This window comes from Phocoena phocoena, chromosome 1, assembly GCF_963924675.1.
Source record: "Phocoena phocoena chromosome 1, mPhoPho1.1, whole genome shotgun sequence".
In the NCBI taxonomy this organism is placed as follows: domain Eukaryota; kingdom Metazoa; phylum Chordata; class Mammalia; order Artiodactyla; family Phocoenidae; genus Phocoena; species Phocoena phocoena.
This window is the reverse complement of record NC_089219.1, coordinates 5,735,229-5,755,421: the sequence shown is the minus strand read 5'-3', so window position 1 is coordinate 5,755,421 and position 20,193 is coordinate 5,735,229. Positions and strand designations below refer to the sequence as shown.

The 20,193-nt window shown below is 44.4% G+C and overlaps 1 protein-coding gene across 1 annotated transcript in view; it reads right to left on the bottom strand.

Moving 5' to 3' along the window:
- Window positions 1-16,859, bottom strand: part of PER3 (period circadian regulator 3) — a 60,683-nt gene extending 43,824 nt beyond the window's left edge. The window contains 9 exon segments of the mRNA XM_065891372.1: window positions 2,049-2,205; window positions 2,473-2,579; window positions 4,857-4,935; window positions 6,359-6,501; window positions 9,302-9,353; window positions 13,711-13,912; window positions 15,133-15,248; window positions 16,103-16,248; window positions 16,681-16,859. Coding sequence (XP_065747444.1) covers window positions 2,049-2,205; window positions 2,473-2,579; window positions 4,857-4,935; window positions 6,359-6,501; window positions 9,302-9,353; window positions 13,711-13,912; window positions 15,133-15,248; window positions 16,103-16,248; window positions 16,681-16,859 — 1,181 coding nt within the window.
- Between the last annotated feature and the right edge of the window lie 3,334 nt (window positions 16,860-20,193).

Genomic DNA, 20,193 nt, shown 5'->3' with positions numbered 1-20,193 from the left:
TGAAGGAATAAATGCATTAAAATAATTTTATAAGCCTAATAGATAATTACTGTTCGATGAGAGAAATTAATACCTACTAGCCTCTAAACTCTTTCCCTCACATAATCCTGGATCTTGAGATGCAATTATTGGTGTAATTTTAAAAAACACTGAAAACATTGGGAGTACTAATATGTCGGTTTATTCCATATATTTTTAATCAAAGAACTGAAAGGATGGCTTGGAGAATGATCTAGGATGCACCTCTAGCACTGACAGGGAGGTACTTAGACTGGTCAACAGACACCCAGATGGACGTCTCGTCAGAGGAACTGTACTTGCTTTGGGGTTTCCTATATTCATCCTAAGCAACCATCTGATTTTTAAAAAATATTTATTTATTTGGCCGTGCCGGGTCTTAATTGTGGCACGCGGGACCTTTTTTGAGTTACGGCATGCGGGATCTAGTTCCCGGACCAGGGATCGAACCTGGGCCCCCTGCATTAGGAGGGCAGAGTCTAAGCCACTGGACCACGAGGGAAGTCCCCAACCATCTGATTTTATTTTCATTTCCCAAGAGGTCTCCCTACTGGGAAAAAAAAAAGCCCTTTCCGAGCAGCACGAATAGCACTTCCTTGGCAGTCATGTTCGTTACCTCAATTATCCAGTTAGTTTTCTACCACAAATCAGCCTCATGAGTCAGGGCAGCAAGGAGCCCGATTCTTCCATTAAAGTGGCAGAACTGCTCTGCTGAGAGGCCAAACCCTGGAGCACAACAAGGTCAGAGCAACCTGAGGCCTATCTCACCGTGGCCAAAACATCACTCTATCACGATATAATACGTGATAAAATACTCTTACTGGGAGATGTACTGTTCTGTACACAGAAGTTTTATTCTTCTGTGTACAAAGTTGTATAACAAAATACAAAAGACAGAGTTGCTCAATTTCAGCATGACACTGAAGAGTTAAGTATAATTTCCACTCTTAAAAGAAACAGACATCAAAAGGAAACTTATGGGATGGGCCAGCTAAGAAACCTATAGGTCAACTTTAAATGGACCACGAAGTCCAGGGACTATAGGAGTATCTCAGATTACAAGAACCGTGGTCCAGGTTGCTCTGAATCCATTTTGCAAGGTTGTTGTATGGGCAGGTAACAACAGTCAAGCAGGCTTGGGTCAGCCATGCTGGCAGGAGAATAAATATGAAAGAATTTAAATATTAAAAATAAAGATTTAGGGACTTCACTGGTGGTCCAGTGGTTAAAGACTTTGCCTTCCAAGGCAGGGGGCGCAGGTTCAACCCCTGGTGGGGGAGCTAAGATCCCACATGCCTCGAGGCCAAGAAAAACAAAACATAAAACAGAAGCAATACTGTAGCAAATTCATGAAGACTTTAAAAATGGTCCACATCAAAAAAAAAAAGATTTAATAAAATCGACACAAATAAGTGGAATTTGACAGCAGAAGGCTGATATAAAAACTTTTACATGCTCACTGAAGAGAACCTTAAAATTCAGAAAAGGAAAAAAAACAAAACTTCACCCAAAGTCCCACTATCCACACATAACCAAAATGTATTTTCTTTCCTTCTAATCTTCTTTTTCCTATTTCATAGTGTTCGTGTTTTAAACATAATTATAATCATACTGTATAAAAACTTCTGTATGCTGCTTTTTACATCATCTAATATATCAATTTCCCACACTCGCTGTAAAAATTTTTATTGACCAATATAATAACATGTCAAGTAGATATTTCAGAATCTACTTAATGATAGACATTTAAGCTATTACAATTTTAAAATGCTGCAAAATCTGTCTTTTCTTTATAAGGCTTTCTGTATTTCGGCTTCTTTGGAATATTCCAATAAGGGAATCGTTAGGCCAAGGAGGTAGAAATCTTATAAAGCCCTTGATACTTATTGCCAAACTGTCTTCCAGAAGCACTGAAAAAAACCTGTCCTTCGTTTAGTTCACGTGTTAGTTGATTCAAAGGGGAATCAATGGGCCAAAGAACATTATTTGGAAAAAGATTTTTTAGAAAATACGCAAACTGATCGACTTACGTTCGCACTTTATGCCGACCGATGATGAAAGAAACCTTCCGGCTCCATGGGTTCACAAAGCTGGACCAACTGGAATCCAATACAATGTAATCCCCATTTTGAGAACAAAATCTAATGGGTGAATGTTCAAAGGGAAGATGGCCTGCATACTTCAGGACTATACAAAATAGTAAGACAAAATTAGAATTTATTTAACACGGATATTGATTACAAATGTCTTTTGTTAAGGCATTTATTTGTAACTGTTTTAGAATGTCAAAATAGAAAAAAAAATTGTTTCAGCAGTTCCAATACATTGCTTACCTGGTTAAAGGTTAAGCTCTAATGATTAGAGCTTGTGAGACCCTCTAGTGAGAAATGAAATGACAAACTTAAAAAGATCAATGAAAAAAAAATGTCCTCCTATAAAGAAGTAGGTCCTTACCTTTTTGGTGTATGGCGACCATCAGAGAACGATCTTCTGGGTGCAGGTATGCCAGGATGGATGTTCCAATCAGATCCTGAGGTAGGTAACCCAGCAAAGGCACTGCTCTGAGCACAGACACAGCACAGGCAGCATGTCACATGCACCAAGTAACTCATACCTTATATACTTTCAACCGTACTTTTCAGCTAAACTCTAAATATGACAAAGGGTATGCAAAAGATGTTCATTACAGCATTTATAAATGCTACAAACAACCCAAGTGCCTACATTGTGGGGAAGTAGATACACAATCTAAGAAGTGTTGGTCATTTGACATATTGCATCACCTGTGAAACTTCTAAAAAACAGATTTGCAGGCTCACCACAAGCTTACTAAATCAGAATTTCTGTGGTAAGACTAGGAGTCTATATTGTTAACAAGTTCCTCAGAGGTCTCTGATGCCCTCCATTTCGCTGCCTTTTAAAAAGTCTACAAAGATCACATTATAACATAGAAAAATGCTTATGATGTTAAATGAATAAAGCAGGCTACAAATTTATACAGAATAATTAAAATTATACAAAAACAATGTCTCCCAAAAGGTGATATCAAATAGACAACCAGTCACAAAGCCATTTGTAGGATAAAGGTTCATGGGAAAATTCTGATGTACAGACACTCAAGATGACTTAGACAAAACTGACTCCAGAAACATTTTCTATGTGTACAAATTCACAAATACTTTCTATTGCAATAAACTTAAGCTGTTTTCAGAATAACTTCAGCTAAAATTATCTTACCTTCTACAGATTATATTATACAAAGTATCTCACTAATTACTGTTTAGTTTCAGGGTAACTAAACGGTAATAAACCCATTTCCAGATGTTAAAAAAAATTTTTTAAAGCTTTTTTTTTTTTTTTGGCCACATCACTCGGCTTGTGGGATCTTAGTTCCCCGACCAGGGATTGAACCTGGGCCCTCGGCAGTGAAAGCACGGCATCCTAACCACTGGACCGCCAGGGAATTCCCTGTATGTTAAAATTTTTTAAAAACCAAAATTAAGGGCTTCCCTGGTGGCGCAGTGGTTGAGAGTCTGCCTGCCGATGCAGGGGACACGGGTTCGTGCCCTGGTCCGGGAAGATCCCACATGCCGCGGAGCGGCTGGGCCCGTGAGCCATGGCCGCTGCACCTGCGCGTCCGGAGCCTGTGCTCCGCAACGGGAGAGGCCACAACAGTGAGAGGCCCGCGTACTGCAAAAAAAAAAAACCAAAACAAAAAAACAAACCAAAATTAATAACTATCATAACTGTGCCAGGTTTTTTGACATTTTTGCTTATGCTTATCTGTGGTACAGTACATTGGTTCTCAGATTTTCAGATTTCACAAAGTAAAATTTTTAAGTAAATGCAGGTGGAAATGGAGGGTACGAACAGGGGATAACAATGTTTTATTTTTCCAAATAAAGGTATCAAAAAAACAACAATAAGCAACAACTATTATGTACTGTCACTAACTCTTTAAATAAGAAAGACTATTTTAATAACCAAAAAAGAGGCAGGAAGGACGCTAAGTTCAAAATAAGTAACAGTTCTTCACACACACAAAAAATCTGCCTTATTTTTCTTTCTCTTTTCCCCCACTTCAGACTAATAAAAATTCATTATAAACTGTTTGGGAAACACCTGCCTAGTGGAAATAACACTGGAATAGGACTTGGAGGCCAGAGTCGTGGTCTCATTTGGACCACAGTCATCTAATACCATGTGGCCCACGTTCATTGTCCTCTTGTGCAAACTGGAAAAATAATTTCTGACTTTCCTAAAGCTTTGAAATAAATATGATAATGTGTAAATCTTAGCACTATAACATGCAAGATATTTACATTAAAAATTTACACAACACGGGACTTCCCTGGTGGTCCAGTGGTAAAGAATCCACCTTCCAATGCAGGGGACACAGGTTTGAGCCCTGGTCCGGGAATAAGATCCTACACGCCGCGGGGCAACTAAGCCCGCGCGCCACAACTACTGAGCTCGTGCATCTCAGTGAGACAGCTTGCATGCCACAAACTACAAAGCCCACGCGCTCTGGAACCCGCACGCTGCAACTAGAGAGAAGACCACGCGCTGCAACGAAGAGATCCTGCGTGCCTCAACAAAGACCCCGTGTGCTGCAACTAAGACCCGACGCAGTCAAAAATATATATATATAAGGAAAATAAATAAATATTAAAAAAAATTTACACAACACAAATTTCAAACTACCAAAACTCAAATACGCAAATGAATAGATTCAGCTCTATCATGTTACGTTTAACATGTTAAACGTTATGTAAACTTTTAAATATTTTTATTTATTTTCAGAAACAAATTTCTTTTAGGCTTAAAGAAGTACTTACCTTTCATCTATTTCAAGAAAAACACACCCGGGGGTGTGTGTTGTGGTAAAAATTCTTTTATCCACTGGGATTCGAGGAGCTATGGAAACCAGAAAGACTGGTTTAAAGGCAAATACCTAATTAACTATCCACTTAACATATTAAAGAGGGAACAAACTCTATAGGCCATGGCAGAAATCTCACCTAGGGACCTGGCCTTTGAGCAGCCAAAGCTAATAACTTTCATTATTAACCACATTTTAATTAGGTCAAAACGTGATGCCTACTACAGTTAATTTTAAACAGACAGAAAGTCTGTGTACATCGAATAGCTTACCCATCACAATCTAACAGTCAAAGACGGGGTCATTTAGAGTTCAGGACAAAAATGTTTCATCATATTTAGTGGTTGAATACAACTAGGCAAATAGGATGTGAAACGTCAGTACAATAGGGACATATTTAATCTGTAATAAAATTGGCAAGGTCAGTGCCGCTACCGTCTGCTTTGACAATGTAGTGATTAGCACATCGGGGAACAATTTGAGCATGACACTAACTCCGCATTTGCTTACGCACGATTTCATTTCCAAGAAGCACGAGGTGAATGCAGAAAAGAGCAGCTAGTTGAATGGAGTCACTGAGGAACATGAAGAAACATGCACACACCTGAAACATCCACCTGCAGCCTCTGTTCACCAGGTGTGCTCTGAGCCACGCCCGTCCAACCTGGTGATGGAACTTTCCCTCTGATTTCAGTCCGCCTTCCCCTCACTCCTCACAGTAATGCACAAGCTGCAGCCCTTCCAACACCCACGTCCACAGCAAACCGCAGGGCTTTTCCGCTGTGGCGAGCCGCATTTACCGCATCACTTGTGCATTTCTTCATCACTGAATGTGTAACACCGTGTTACCATTTTATGAGATTCCCGTCTTATTTTTAATGTATGGTTACTTGAGTGTTGTGCCCCTAAACTCATTTTTCCCATAAGCCCTGTGGTTTGTGTGAATTTTTCTGCACAGGATGGTAAGTTTTAGGAAAGCATATGTCACATTACAGCAGAACCAACTGTAATTTCGAATGATAAATGGAAGCTGCTTCTGTTTTGATATAAGAATTTAACAATGCTGTTCTGCCACTGGAAGACATAAATTATACTTGTCACGCAGGGGGCTTTCAAAACACTTAAAAATATAAATTCATTCTTGTAACCTCTGTACGCAACAATTTCAATGCTCTTCTGTCACGCAAGACAGAAGCCAAAGGCCACAGGATGGTCACCAGTAGAGAAAGGATTAGAAGACTGCGCATCTGTGGCCAAGTCTATGCTCAGACCCCTGGGCCATGCTGTCCTTAAAGGAGATGAGCACACAGGAAGTCAAGGTCAGCAAACAGAGACGTCAGGGAAGATCAGCTCAGGGCCAAGCTGAAGACAGTGGCTGCAGTAAACAGGCTTTCACGTGCTTCTTTCTGATGTGCTGACACGTCACATCTGACCTAAACGCAGACGCTCCTGACCTACCTTCGTAACCAGAATGAATCTTCTCCACCAGCATGAGACAGCAGGGCTCAGGCTCTGGGCGGGCCGAGTTGTGCACATGAATCAAATAGGGGATAATCCGGAACGGGCAGTAAGGCTGCCCCAGCTCCCGGGCTTCACCTCCACTGAAGAGAAGAAAAATGGTTTAGTACCAGTCCTGACTTGTTCACTTAGTCCAACGTGAAACAAGGCGGGGGAAAATGTTTTGTTGGTAATTTCTAAGAGAGACGTGTCTGAATCTAAAATGTTTAGACATATTTATTTATTTATTTTGGCTGTGTTGGGTCTTCGTTGCTGCATGTGGGCTTTCTCTAGTTGCGCTGAGCGGGGGCTACTCTTCGTTGCAGCGCGCGGGCTTCTCATTGCAGTGGCTTCTCTTGTGGAGCACGGGCTCTAGGTGCGCGGGCTTCAGTAGCTGTGGCTCACGGGCTCAGTAGTTGTGGCTCGTGGGCTCAGTAGTTGTGGCTCATGGGCTTAGTTGCTCCGCGGCACGTGGGATCTTCCCGGACCAGGGCTCAAGCCCGTGTCCCCTGCACTGGCAGGCGGATTCTTAACCACTGCGCCACCAGGGAAGTCCAAAACATATTTATTTTTAAAAGGAGGGACACGTTAGTTTGAATTTTCAATAGCCACAGGCAATGATACTCGTTTGTTACTGGATGAGTAGGAGGCTTTCTGGAGAGGCGGCTCACCAAGGTGAGTGTGAACCGCTCACTAATTTCAGCGTGACTTTCTGTTCCTGCTGGGAAGAGGGGCAGGCACAGCCACCTGTCTTGCCTCGTGTATCTAAACCAAGTACCACATGGTGGAAAACAAGGCCCTCTGGGATCACGCCCCTAAGCCGGCCCTCCGTCAGCCCTTCCTACGCCCTCGTTCAAATGACCGATTCAGTCCCACGGCTTCAGCCGCTCCGCTGCCCGGCGCAGACCTGGTGTACGGCTCAGCATCACCCACCGTGCCTAGCTACAGGGAGACGGTGGGGCTGGACCCTCTGGGCCAACCGGCGCGGAGGCTGCTCGCTCCCTCCCAGGAGGCTCCCGGGGGCGAGGGGTCTGCAACGAGCACACAGATGTCCATCCTGTTTCATCAGCCTGGCTGCCTGGAAGACGTTTCCACTTGGATCTGCCCGAACGTCCCAACCTGTATTTCACGCTCCCCCGTTTCTGCCCATCGCACCTCTCCTTGCCAACCATCACGAGCGTGGATGTTCGGGGGTCTCTGGCCGCCCTCCCCGCTCTCTTCTCTCCTCTAACTCCAGCATCTCCTGTCACTTCTCCACTCTCAGCTGTGACCCTGCTTCCTACGTCACCGCTCAGAAGAGCACCTTCTCCTGGCACTCACCTGCGAGCATCTGTACTTGTGCTAGTGGCTCCCCTCCCATTTCTGTGCGTGCTTTCTCCAGGCTCATCCCGTCCTGAGCTTCTCAGTGCCATCTATACGCCGATGACCTGCACATCTGTCTCTAGGCCGGCCTCCTCCCCTGAACCCCGGGCTCCTGGACCAACACCTCGTCAACATCACGAGGCAGATTTCTACTCGACACTGCACACTCACCTAAAACTAAGGCACACGCTCTCCCCTCTGCTCTCCAGACAGCTGCTTGTCCTACAGTTTCCTCCTCCCCAATACATGGCACCTTGAGCCAAGACTCCCACGTCACCTGACTACTCTTTCTATCTCGCACCCGAAACTATCCCACCAGTATATGCTGCTAGGTCTCCCCTGGCTCAGGAAAGGCACCTGAAAACATTTACCAACATAAGAAACACACAGAGCGCTTACTACGCGGCAGGCACTGCTCTCAGATCTTCATAACCAACAACTCACCTGCGAGTGACAGAAAGAACCGACATGGCCCTCCCCACACACGCACACCTTTCCAGGTTATCCCTCCCCAAGCATTCAAATACTCTTAGCGCGAGTCCCCCTCAGTTCCATGGAGTGTCTGAATGATCCATTACAAGGATTTCTCTTCCCCGCAAATCAAGAGCATTTAGTAACCTCAATACTACTGTTGGTGATCATGACGTCATTTAAAACCATTTTTTCTTTTTACTTTGAAAGTAACATTAACATATCAAAGTAAATTTGGAAGAGAAAAAAAAAATGACTAATAAATCCTACCAGAAATCAACTACTATTAAAATTTTGATCTCTTTTCTTCTAGTTCCCTGTCACTGGACCTTTTAAGTCCTCATAAATATACCTATCTTGCTTTCTTTCAGGTTGTTCAAAATTTCAAAAATTAAGTTTCAATGTGACTGAAAAACAAAAACTAAAGAGCTCCAAAAAACTGTCATCTGAAAGTATATTTCATGTCCAGTAACCCTCACGTGCCCCTGGGTTAAGAATGATCTTTCTGGTCTCTTCCCCTATTGCATCATTAGCTACTTTTCTCATAAGTACATGTATCTTCTCCTCAATCAAAGCACAAACATGTATCTTCTCCTCAATCAAAGCACAGACAAGAACCAAGTCTTGTCTTTTGTATCCACAACAGACCTAGCTGAATAAGGCATCAAAATACGTGCCAAATAAAATCAGAGGGATGAGTTTGGGATTTGGGATTAACAGATAAGGACTACTATATATAAAACACATAAACAAGGACCTACTTTATAGGTCCTCATAGCATATATAAATATAGTTCCCTGTCCTTATAGCACAGGGAACTATATTTAATATCTTGTAATAACCAATAATGGGAAAGAACCTGAAAAAGAATATATATATGTATGTATATATGTGTATATAATTATATATATATACACACACACACACATGTATAACTGAACCACTTTGCTGTACAGCTGAAACATTGTAAATCAACTATACAGTCAGTTAAAAAAAAATAAATGAATAAAAAATAAAGTAAACCCAGAGCCCACTCCACCGCTCCTGGCCTCCAGGAGCTCCCACACTCACCGCATCCTGCAGAAAAAGGATTTCACCGGAGCGAATTCATAGCATGAGGCTGCTGGAAACAAACACATGTGTCAGTGTCCCGCCCGCATGCAGCTCCTCCCCAAACTGTCACTGCACAAAGGGGAGACTCTTTTCAGGGACAGAGCTGCTCTTGATTAAAATAGGACTCTCCTCCCTCTCTAAGATCTAGTTCCATCCAGTATTTTCCCAGGGCTTTTTCGTGTTGAATAGTAACCCTCAGGTGAGGCCCCGAGAGCACCTGACGGAGGCCTCTCTCCCTGTCACCCCCTGCAGTCCTGTCTGCATTTCTGCTCCTGCCTGGACTCACTGCTTCAAATGTCAACATAATCACCCTGCGACACAGTTATTTCGCTGGTAATACTCTATTCCCCTGTAATAGTTCGGACACGTCTCAAAAACTGGGAATTCCGATTACTTAGAGCTTTCAGGTAGAGGATACATACATTTCTTTCCTTGGACAAATTCCCCAGAGCTGTGTTCCTAGATTAGATGATATCATTTCATGACTCTCATCATATATTGGCAAACTTAGCTCCAGCAGATGGTACCAATTCAGGGTCATTAATAACACTTTCTCACACCCCTCATGCCAAAGGTTTTGCTTCAGTTTTATTGACTTTGCGTTTATTTTATTGATGTGTGAGGTGGTAATTCAGAAACATTTAAATTTGCCCATCTTAGGAAACTGAACTTATTTCCAAATGTCTGTTGATTACTTTATTTCGTCTGGTAGAACTCCCTGAATATACATCTTTTGGGCATTTATTCACTGGAGTGAAAAGTTTTCAGTTATAGAAACCAAGGAAATGTTTACAACCAAGGAGACGTTTTTAAAAAAATATACACTGAAGGAGCACCTTCAATGAGGATTCTGAAGAACCAAAATACTGAACATGGTCCAGGTGTTTGTACTCCTAAGGAAAGGATCATAGGAAGAATAAGAAAATGGGCTTTTGAGTGATCAAGAAAAATGTTCACAATTAAAGAAAAGCCCTCCAGTTTAAAAGTAAAGGGACCAGTGACCAAACTCCTGTAATTCATGAAACTATGAAAGTTACAGACCCAGAATTCTGAAGCCAGAAGTTCTTACAGAATGTCTGGGAGAAATAACAGAAAGAACTTGACAAAGTAAGCTAAAGAAATTAACTACTCTAAGATATGCTATCATCTTAACACAGAAACTGTTTCTGGAGTTTCTGTGGAGGAATTAAGGCAAGATAAAGCTTTTTCAAAACTATCCTTGATTTTCTGAGCTGATTCTCGTGGCGGGGGAACCGTCCCTCAGTGACACTTTCAAATGCTCGCCTTTGGCTGAGGACAGTTCTCCTGCTTTAAGGCGCAGTCCCAGCAGCCGTGGGGTCAGACGGGCTCTGGATGCACGCTGCCAAGGTGAAGGCCGGCTCCATACTTGCAGGCAGTGTGACCTTGGCATCTCTGTGACCATGGCAGCTAAGAAATGGCACAGTTGCTGGCTCTGAGGGACCCGACTGTTGCCTGAGCCCTGCTTCCCGCGGGCTGCCCCCGGCCCGTGCCCGTACACGGAGCAGGCAACGAGGCAGGACCATTCCATGGAGACGCCGGGCTCCTCCAGCGGGTGGACCCCCTCTGGCTGCCTGGCCCAGAAGCTCTCTGGACTGCGCTGTGGCCCGAGGCTTCTGCTGCCCAGCCCTCCCCCTGCCTCGCTCCTTCCAGCGATGCCAGCGATGCGGGCTGAGGGCTCCTCTCACCACCTTCCACCCGCTCCCCCAGTCAGCGTCCCACTTCTGGGCAAACCCGAACTAATACAGTTACTGTGTCCGTCTACCGGGGAGAATGACAGTACCTACACCTCACAAGGTCTTTGTGAAGATTAACTCAGTCGATCCACGAAAGCAAAGAGAAGGGTCCCTGGCAAATAGTAACCGTTCAACAGATGACAACAGTTGAGATGAGCCTTTATGCTGCGGACGCTCCAAATATCTCCAAGCCTTCCCCAACCTACAGCTTGCTGGGCTCTCACAGAAACCCTGTATTAACAGGCACGTCAGAAACTATGATTCTCATTTTACAACGAGAAGCCAAGTGGCCTCCAAGGTTCACGAAGGGACAGAATGCAATTTGAAACTCAGACCTTCAGATTCTGAGCTTAACATTCTTTGCACATAAAAAAATACTGCAACTCTGTTGCAAGGTGAACTCACCTACACTACTTCTACATTGTAGCAGGCACCTGACTTCAACTGCCCTCTGCCCCCAGAGTCCTGTACCACAGAGAGCCAGCCTACCGGATCTCAAAAACAGTAGGTGGGGGCCCGCTGTCACTTCCACACCTGGGCTGGAACGTGCGAATTCTTGTTTCTGGAAGTGTGTTCTAAAGAAACAGCGGTCAGATCCTTCTGAGAGGTCTGTACAACAAGCCTAAGGGGAAAGGTGCTCTAACACAGGGCCAGGGCTGACAACTGCTGAGTTTAGAGCCTCCCGGGTCCTCTTAATGTCCTATGAGCTCAAAGGAAGGGACAGAAAGAGGTAACACGAGCACAGCCCAGAAATGGTGTGGAGCTAAACAACGGCCCTCAAGGAGGGCGTGGATCCTTGGGGTTCCTAAAGCGAAAGTATAGTGTGAGAAGTAAACTAAATGGCCATCATCTTTATGGAGCAAGTAAATGTTTAGGTCCAAGAGACAACACTTTTAGGGACTATTATGTTTTTACAAGTAGGGGAAATACCATTAAGTAATTAGCAAAGATAAGGAAGTGAAAAGATCAAGGAATTCCCTAGTGGTCCAGTGGTTGGGACTCCGCACTTCCACTGCAGGCACATAGGTCTGATCCCTGGTCGGGGAACTAAGATCCCGCAAGCCTTGCAGCACAGCCAAAAAAAGACAAGTGAAAAGATCAGACAGAGACTATAGGGCAATACCGAAGGGAAAATGGGAAAGACCTGGTGAACTGTAGTATTACATGTCAGTTCTGTTCACTGTTGTACCTTAGCACCTAGAACAGCTCCTGGCCCACAGACACTGCTACATAATGTCTACGGAATGAATAAACGATGAACAAAAGCAGAGAAACAAACGTGGACAATTAAAGGTTGAAAACGCATGTTTCGGAAAGAGGAAGAAAAATGAAGTCAGTGTTTTTGAATGAAGGCAAAAGGAGAGAGGGAGCTGGAAGAAAGCAAGGGTGACAGGTGTCTTTTCTGAAGCTTATATAAAACGTGCACAGAGAATGGGGCAAGGGTCTGGGATTGAAAAAAGAAGGCTGTAACACTGTTCTTAACTGGACTGAGAACTGGATTAAAAACCAGAATGAGTACAGAGCTCTAGATTTGCAGGATGAAGTTCTGAGGATCTGTCTCACAGCACTGTGAATGTACTTAATGCAGCTGGACTGTACACTTGAAAATGGTCACGATGGTAAATTTTGTGAGTGTGTTTTTTACCATAATAAAAATAATCAAAATTTTTTTAAAATGAGAGAAAAGGGTTTGGGATCAAAAAGGAAGCTGATCTTTACTAAGTTCTTTAAGAGACATTTCACAAAAAATATGAAATAGGGAATAAAGGGTGACTTAAGAAAGAATGAATGGGACTTTCCTGGTGGTGGAGCGGTGAAGATTCTGCCCTCCCAACGCAGGGGACCCAGGTTCGATCCCTGGTCAGGGAACTAGATCCCACATGCATGCCGCAACTAAGAGCTCGCATGCCTCAACTAAGGAGCCCGTGAGCCACAAGTAAGGAGCCTTCAAGCCACAACTAAAGAGCCCACGTGCTGCATCTAAGGAGCTGGAGAGCTGCAACTAAGGAGCTCGCCTGCCGCAACAAAGACCCGGCACAACCAAATAAATAAATAAATATTTTTTTAAAAAAAAAGAATGAATGAATGAATGAAAGATTACATGGGATTGAATAACACAAAGAAAACTGTGAGTGGGAACCCACTCCCCACCCCCAGTTCAGGAAAAGCAGGCTTTCAGAAGGAAAACAAAATGATGAGATTCATAACTTTTGGGGAGAAGAAAAGCTGGAAAGGGATCTAACTTTGAGAAGCTTACCTCCAGAGCAAAGCAGAGAAATAATGAAGTCAGTATAAGAGGAAAAACATTTAATTTTATTAACAACAGACACTTTGTAGCAATTAACCTGCTATACATGATGCTGTAACACACCATATCTATGGCATATAGTCTGTGAAACTAACTTGATTAAATGAAAACAAATTTATTGGATCTTTATGTTATTAGCAGCATTTAAAATGCTATTTTCCTCACATTCTGACTTTTAAAATGAAGAAATAAGAAAAACTATATATTTGCATGTTCTGAATAAGGCATTCATTTGTGTACTATTTCTGGAAGAATGAAACTGATCTTTACCAGGCAAGATAAACATCTGAATATTGGTCCATTACCTCTTTGGGTCCAGTTGTTCCAGAAAGGAAGCTGAGCGTGGGCAGTGTGTGTGTAGAACGCCCTCACGTCTTGAGCGGCGAGCAGTTCAACGAAACGAGAGGACTCTAAGAACTCTTTCTTACAGTGCAGGATCGAAGGAGCCTGTTCAGAAACGTGCACTAACCTTCCAGACAGAAATGAAAAAACTGCCACGAAGGTATCCTACGAAAAATATTTAAAATAAATGCAAAATATTGAGATACATACTGGCAATATTCCCTGAATAATTTTCGTCTAGACGTCTACCACGAACAATAGCTTAATACCACGATCAGTAGCTTAAAACACACACACACACACACACCCCTGCAAAGGCAATAAATCGCTGTAAAACCTGCATTGTTCCCTCTGAAGGTTTAAGTTCTGCCAAACAATGCACCAGCTCATTCTACACGGACTAAACACAGTGTATACACTGTATACACTTCTGATTCCTTCTCCTTTGCAAACTGTACCTGGAAGGACTGCCTTCTCTTCACCCATAAGCATACTCCAGGCTTCAAGACCAAGCTCAAGATTCACGTGCTCCAAGACGTTGTCTTTGACAAACCTCATTACATAAGAATCATTTCTCTAATGTGTTCCATTAGACATAAACATAGCTTATTTATAATCGGCCACTGTTTGTACCTGCTAGCAAGTGGCGTACGTTTTCCTCTCTAGATTTACTTTGAAGATCTTAAAGGGAAAATGTTTTCCTTAAACTTTTTTTCCCTTAAATCTCCACAGCACCTACTACAGTATTATAAACACATCAGTTAGTAAAATAAGCGCTGTAACATTAGGGATAGCTCGTGCTCCGATATTATAAAATCTTTAAGTTACAATTATGTTGAGGTCTACACGTAAATTAAGTAATCTCCATCATATCAGCAGAACATGAGGCTCAATTATTCTGTCAACATGAAGAGATTCAAAAAAGATATACTAAATACCTCTTCCAAAATTTTACAAAAAATGACAGCATCTCAACTCACCTGTTCTATAAAATCCAGTTGTTACAACTTGAAGTAGTAGGTATTGGAACTAAGAATGATATAAATAGAAATTAACAATTCGGAGATTAGAATAAGATGCAGGAAATCACTCTGCAGTGTTATTTTTTTCTTCATTTGAGAGAACTCAGGGATGCTAAGGAGAGAGAGGCACCTCATGACGGAAGCAAAGCCAACTACTACTTATGTGTTGCTTCCTGTTTTTAGATGTTTTCTCTGGCAAGGGCAGGAGAAACTCCACAAGGCCTCTTTAGCAGTTTTCTCCTATGCTTGACCTCAAATTGTAGTCACTGAAATGCTCAGTTATTATTTAAAAAAATCTACATCTAGATAAGATCGTTAGGAAAAATCACCCAGGTTGATATGGCAAAATTTGTGAATTCTTACTGTGTTTTTGGAAGTGTGCTCTGAAGCAATAGTGGCCAGCTCCTCAAGACTGTACATGGTCACGTCTGCTTGAGGCGCTCCATTCTGATTGAGAATCTGGAAAAACTCACTGTTTGCTAAGAAACACAGGAAAATAAACAGGTAGTCCAGTGACAACAGTATCTTTAGGAGATCATTTTTTATCAGTATAAAAGCAGGCTTGTTTTTTAGGATGAGGACACGTCAGCATGTTTTCCTTGACACCAGATCATTTTCTTCTTTCAACTAAAATACTGATAGTTGTACAAACTTAAGATTTTGAATTTTATGAATTCTGCATGTTCCAGATCACAAGGAATGAGACACACTGAAGGTACCAAAACAAGGTACTGAAACCCAAAATTCCAAATACACACACAGGAAATCTGTATGGCAGAAACATTATTCCAGGATTCAGGAACTATATACCATCTATGAAGCCACAGAGGTTTGTGCTACAGAATGTGTATTTTTAAAATCCCTTGAGAAGAAGTCTGAAAAGCCATAAAAAGAAAAAAATGTTTACAACCATTCGTTTTCAATTTGGTAAATTCCTGATACACCATGACTGTATTTTAAAAGTATGTCTATGGCAGGGAAATGTAAATGTATTCAATCAAGTGTATTTTTCCCCTAATAGTCACAGAAGACAATATTCTTTTAAAAAGGGAATCTTCAAAATGTGCTTATACCGAGCTCTACTCTCCTGAAACAAATCAGCAAAATACCGCACAGTTACTAAGCTATGACACAAATAAGGTTCTCCGAGTGCTCACGTGAAAAACTAAGATGCTAATGCCATCAGCGTAGATTTGCACATCTCACATAAAGCACCATAAAAAGCTCAAAACATTTCTGTGCCTAAAACCAGGCAGACAACTGCTCTGGCCCGGCTGCTGTTTACGAGCAGTGGTGTCCGTGCACGACTGCATTCCCTCTCCAGCCCGTTTACCTTGCACGCTGTGTACACAGCGAAGGGCATAGTTGAGAGCATCCAGGGTGCTTGGTTTACTCTGTCTCTCTGACGGAAAGTATTTTTTCATTTCTTGGACAACCGTTATAAGGTCTTTGGAAACTCTGTTTTGATCTTGTGGTTCACTGTAAGGTAAAAAAGATTCTAAATTCACACTTTCGATTATAATAAGTCAACTTTTACTGAACAGCGTATTTCATGCCAGGCCCGCTTTCTAAGCCCTTAACATGGATCAGCTCATTTAGTTCACAGATTTATTATCCACCACTTTTTTTTTTTTTTTTTTTACAGGTGGAGAATCCCAGGCAAAGAAATTGGTAAACATCAAGCATTTTCCACTCTCTTATTCCCACTTCAGCCTACGGTCAGCTAAATTCCTCAACCACTTTTTACCTTTTGGTTAATTTCCTTCAGTTTCTCCAGGGTATTTCATTCTAAGTTGTCTGAGTCTCTTTAAACTTTTTCGTAGGCTTACAAACAAAATATAGAAAGATGTAAGCCCGCCTTTCCCCTCTACTACCCCAGCAGAGAACAACAAACACATCAGGTTATTTCACCTGTTGCTGGTCTGCACGTATTTGCTCCGCAGCTGGTATTTCCGGCTCCACATCTCAGCAGAGTCCTTCCCCAGCGCCTCAGGACCGCTGGCCTGTGGTCCTTCAAGTTCATGAGGCTGCCTCCGCCTAGAGTCCTGAGATTTACCACCGGACACTTCCAGATCTTCACAGGGATCCATCGCTCGCCCGGCAGTCCTCAGCCTGTCGCCTGCTACTTTACTACTTTGCGATCGGCGACGGAAATGTACTTCTCATTTGGGTCCAGGCCATCGTCTCAGAGAAAATGTCAGTCATCACAAGCCGGCAAGTAGAGGTACTCTTTCTGCTCCTCCGGGAGCACTTTTCTCCCCAGTATTTGCCTGCAGTCTTGGACGTCTCCGCTCACGGGAGGTCCACCGTGGAGGGGGACGGTGGAAACAAAGGTGACAAGTGTCAAGAGAAACACAATCTGATGCTGGAAGCTCGGCTGTGGCTCGCGGGCTGGGCAGCCTCAGGGGGATCCCGGCTCCGGCCGCCCCGAGAGTCGGCGTGCACCCAGGACCCGCACCCGGCAAGGGGCAACTTGAAGCACAAAGTTCCCACAGCGCAGGACAGGCTCGGGGCGACCGCGCCCGGCGGGCCCCGAGGCCTCCCCGCCCGGGCCGAGCCCTCACCCGCCGCCGCCGCCTCCCGCGGACCCGCGCGCCGCCGCTAGCCTAGCTGACCCGGCCCCACGCAGTCTCGAGGCCAGCAGCGTGCCGGGCGGTCGCGGGCGCCGCACCCCCCGCGCACCACGTGACGCGGTCCCGCCCCCGGGTCGCGCGATTGGCTGCCGCTGCCGGCCCTGCGGGACCCCATTGGCCTGGGGGCGGGACCCGCGCAGGGGCGTCCCCGTTACATAAGCGGAGGCGAGTGAGCGGGGCAAAGGTCCCGGAGCTCTTTACGTAACGCCGGGGGTCGGCCCGAGGACGGCGCTCGGCCAATCCCGGCCGGCTGGCACGTAAGGAGGGGGCGGAGGGGCCCTGAGGAGGCTCCAGTCCCCGCCCCGCTCCTGGCCCCGGGGGATGGGCCCCGGGGGCCGCTGGAGCGAGCGCGGCAGTGATTAGGGCGCTGGAGCCGCCAGTCATGAGGGGGCGGGCCCCGGGCGGCGGGGTGGGCGGGGCCTGCACGGCCTCCACGTGAGCGGCCGCGGCTACCCCAGCTCTAGAGTTGGGGAGAGCTGCGCAGCGCTGCGGGCGGATCGGGACCACGCTTGGCAGACGTCCCAGCGCTTTCCCTGCGTCTTCTCGGGTTCCCGTCGTTTCCATTTTTCTTAACGACCTTCTTGCTCTCGCTCCCGCGGACTCTTAAGTGAGGGGCTCTGAGGACCCGGCAGTGTAGCAGCCCTGGAAAGATCAAACCCGGTTTTTAGAAGCGGAATTCTGACAGTGAAACTTAAAACATTTCCCTGGTCTTCCTAAAGTTAAAGATTCACTTAGCAACTGGAGGAAGACAAGTGTCTGTAAAAGACATTATTTTGGGAAAGGAAGGTGTAGAGAAGGTCTTTAAAGAACACCGTCGGAAGACTCTTTTTATTTGTGTCTCGACTCCTCCGAAATGGAAGGTGCCTTGTAGAACTCCGCCCCTCTCCGGTGCCTGGTACATCAGAAATCTTAAGTATTGGTTGGATGAATGAAAGGAATTGTAAATAAGAGGAGGGGAAAGTGAAGTGTGGTAACTGTTCATATTAGGTATTGGATAAACCACCTTATTTCTCCAAATGATGCTTACTCTCTTCTGAATATTTTGTTAAACTGCATTCATTCAGCAAATATTTACTGAGTGCTGGTCTGGGGATGGCAGGTTTTGATGAAGAGAGAACAGAGAACTGTTTTCCACATGCCATGTTTGAGATGTGCACTAAACATCCAAGTGGAGTGAGTGGTCAGGTAGGCAATTGGATCTCCCAGCTGGGAACTTAGGGGAGAAGCCGGGGGTGGAGGTACAGCTTACATTTGGCAGTCGTCGGGGTCTCTATGGAGTTTACAGTGATGGGTGAAATGGTGTCAGTGAGAGAGTGCCGACAGAGAGAAAAGGGCCAAAGACCAAGATTTGGGGCACACAGAGATTCAGAGGTCAGGCAGAGAACCAAGCAAAGAATAAGGAGCCATAGATGAGGCTGAAAGAAAACCAGAGGAGTGTGGGGTCCTGGAAGCTTGATAACGAAGCATTTCAAGGAGAGAGCTGGCAACTTTACCAAATGCTGGTGATAAGCAGAGTGAGACAAAGGCTGAGAATTTCCTGTTGGGCTTCGGCAAGATGGTGACCTTGGTTAAAGACGTCTCAGTGGTGTGGATTGAAGAAAAGTAGGATGTGAGGCAATGACTACAGGAAGACATAGGGAGGAATTTTGCTGTGACGAGCTATAGACAAGTATTTGTTGGCTGGAGGGAGGGATGTGGGCATCACTATTAAGTGATGGGGTGATCCAATAAGAAGGGAGAAGTGAATGACGCAGGAGGGAAGGGCTGCAGACAAGAGGCAGTTGCCAGAGAGAAGTCCTTCATGAGGCTGGGGATCCAGAGCCTTGGCCAGAGGCAGGCACTTCTCCCAACAGGGGATTGTCCGTCTTGGCGGTATAAAGCCAAGTAGAAGATTTCTAAATGCACTTAGCTTGCTATTTAAAAGATGAGAAAAAAAAATTATTTTCTAATAATTATGCCATAATTGGTTTATTTAGTAAATTCTACTTTTACAGATTGAATTTTCTGCTACTATGAAAAGCAGCTCAGTTGGAAATAAGTTTGCTTATTTTTAAATGCACTAAGCAGTCTGGTCAATTTTATTTTATCTTATTTTTAAGGTATTATTTATTTATTTATTTATTTTTGGCTGCATTGGGTCTTTGTTGCTGTGTGCCAGCTTTCTCTAGTTGAGGCGAGCGGGGGCTACTCTTTGTTGCGGTGTGCAGGCTTCTCATTGCTTCTCTTGTTGCGGAGCACGGGCTCTAGGCGCACGGGCTTCAGTAGTTGTGGCATGCGGGCTCAGCAGTTGTGGCTCACGAGCTCTAGAGCACAGGCTCAGTAGTTGTGGCCCACGGGCTTAGCTGCTCCGCGGCATGTGGGATCTTCCCGGACCAGGGCTGGAACCCGTGTCCCCTGCACGGGCAGGTGGATTCTTAACCACTGCGCCACCAGCGAAGCCCGAGTCTGGTCAATTTTAAAGCAAATAATGAATCATCATTCAGAACCAATAAAAAAGTTACCATACCTTAAGAAACATTTTATTGGTGATGCAAATCTAGAATTATCGTGTAAGAGACACGAGTCATTAGAAAATACAAGACACGGGGAATTTGCCCCCATTCTTTGACTGAAGTTGTTGACACAAAGGAAGATGTTCACAAACATTCCATTTCTCCTCTGGGTGACCGACAGGACTCCCCCCCACCTCTGAGGTGAGCCATGGTCACCTGACCTGCTTTGGCCAATGAAACGTGAGCAGAGCTGCCGGCTCCACTTCCAGGCGCAGGCGATGAGAGCCAGTGCACAATTC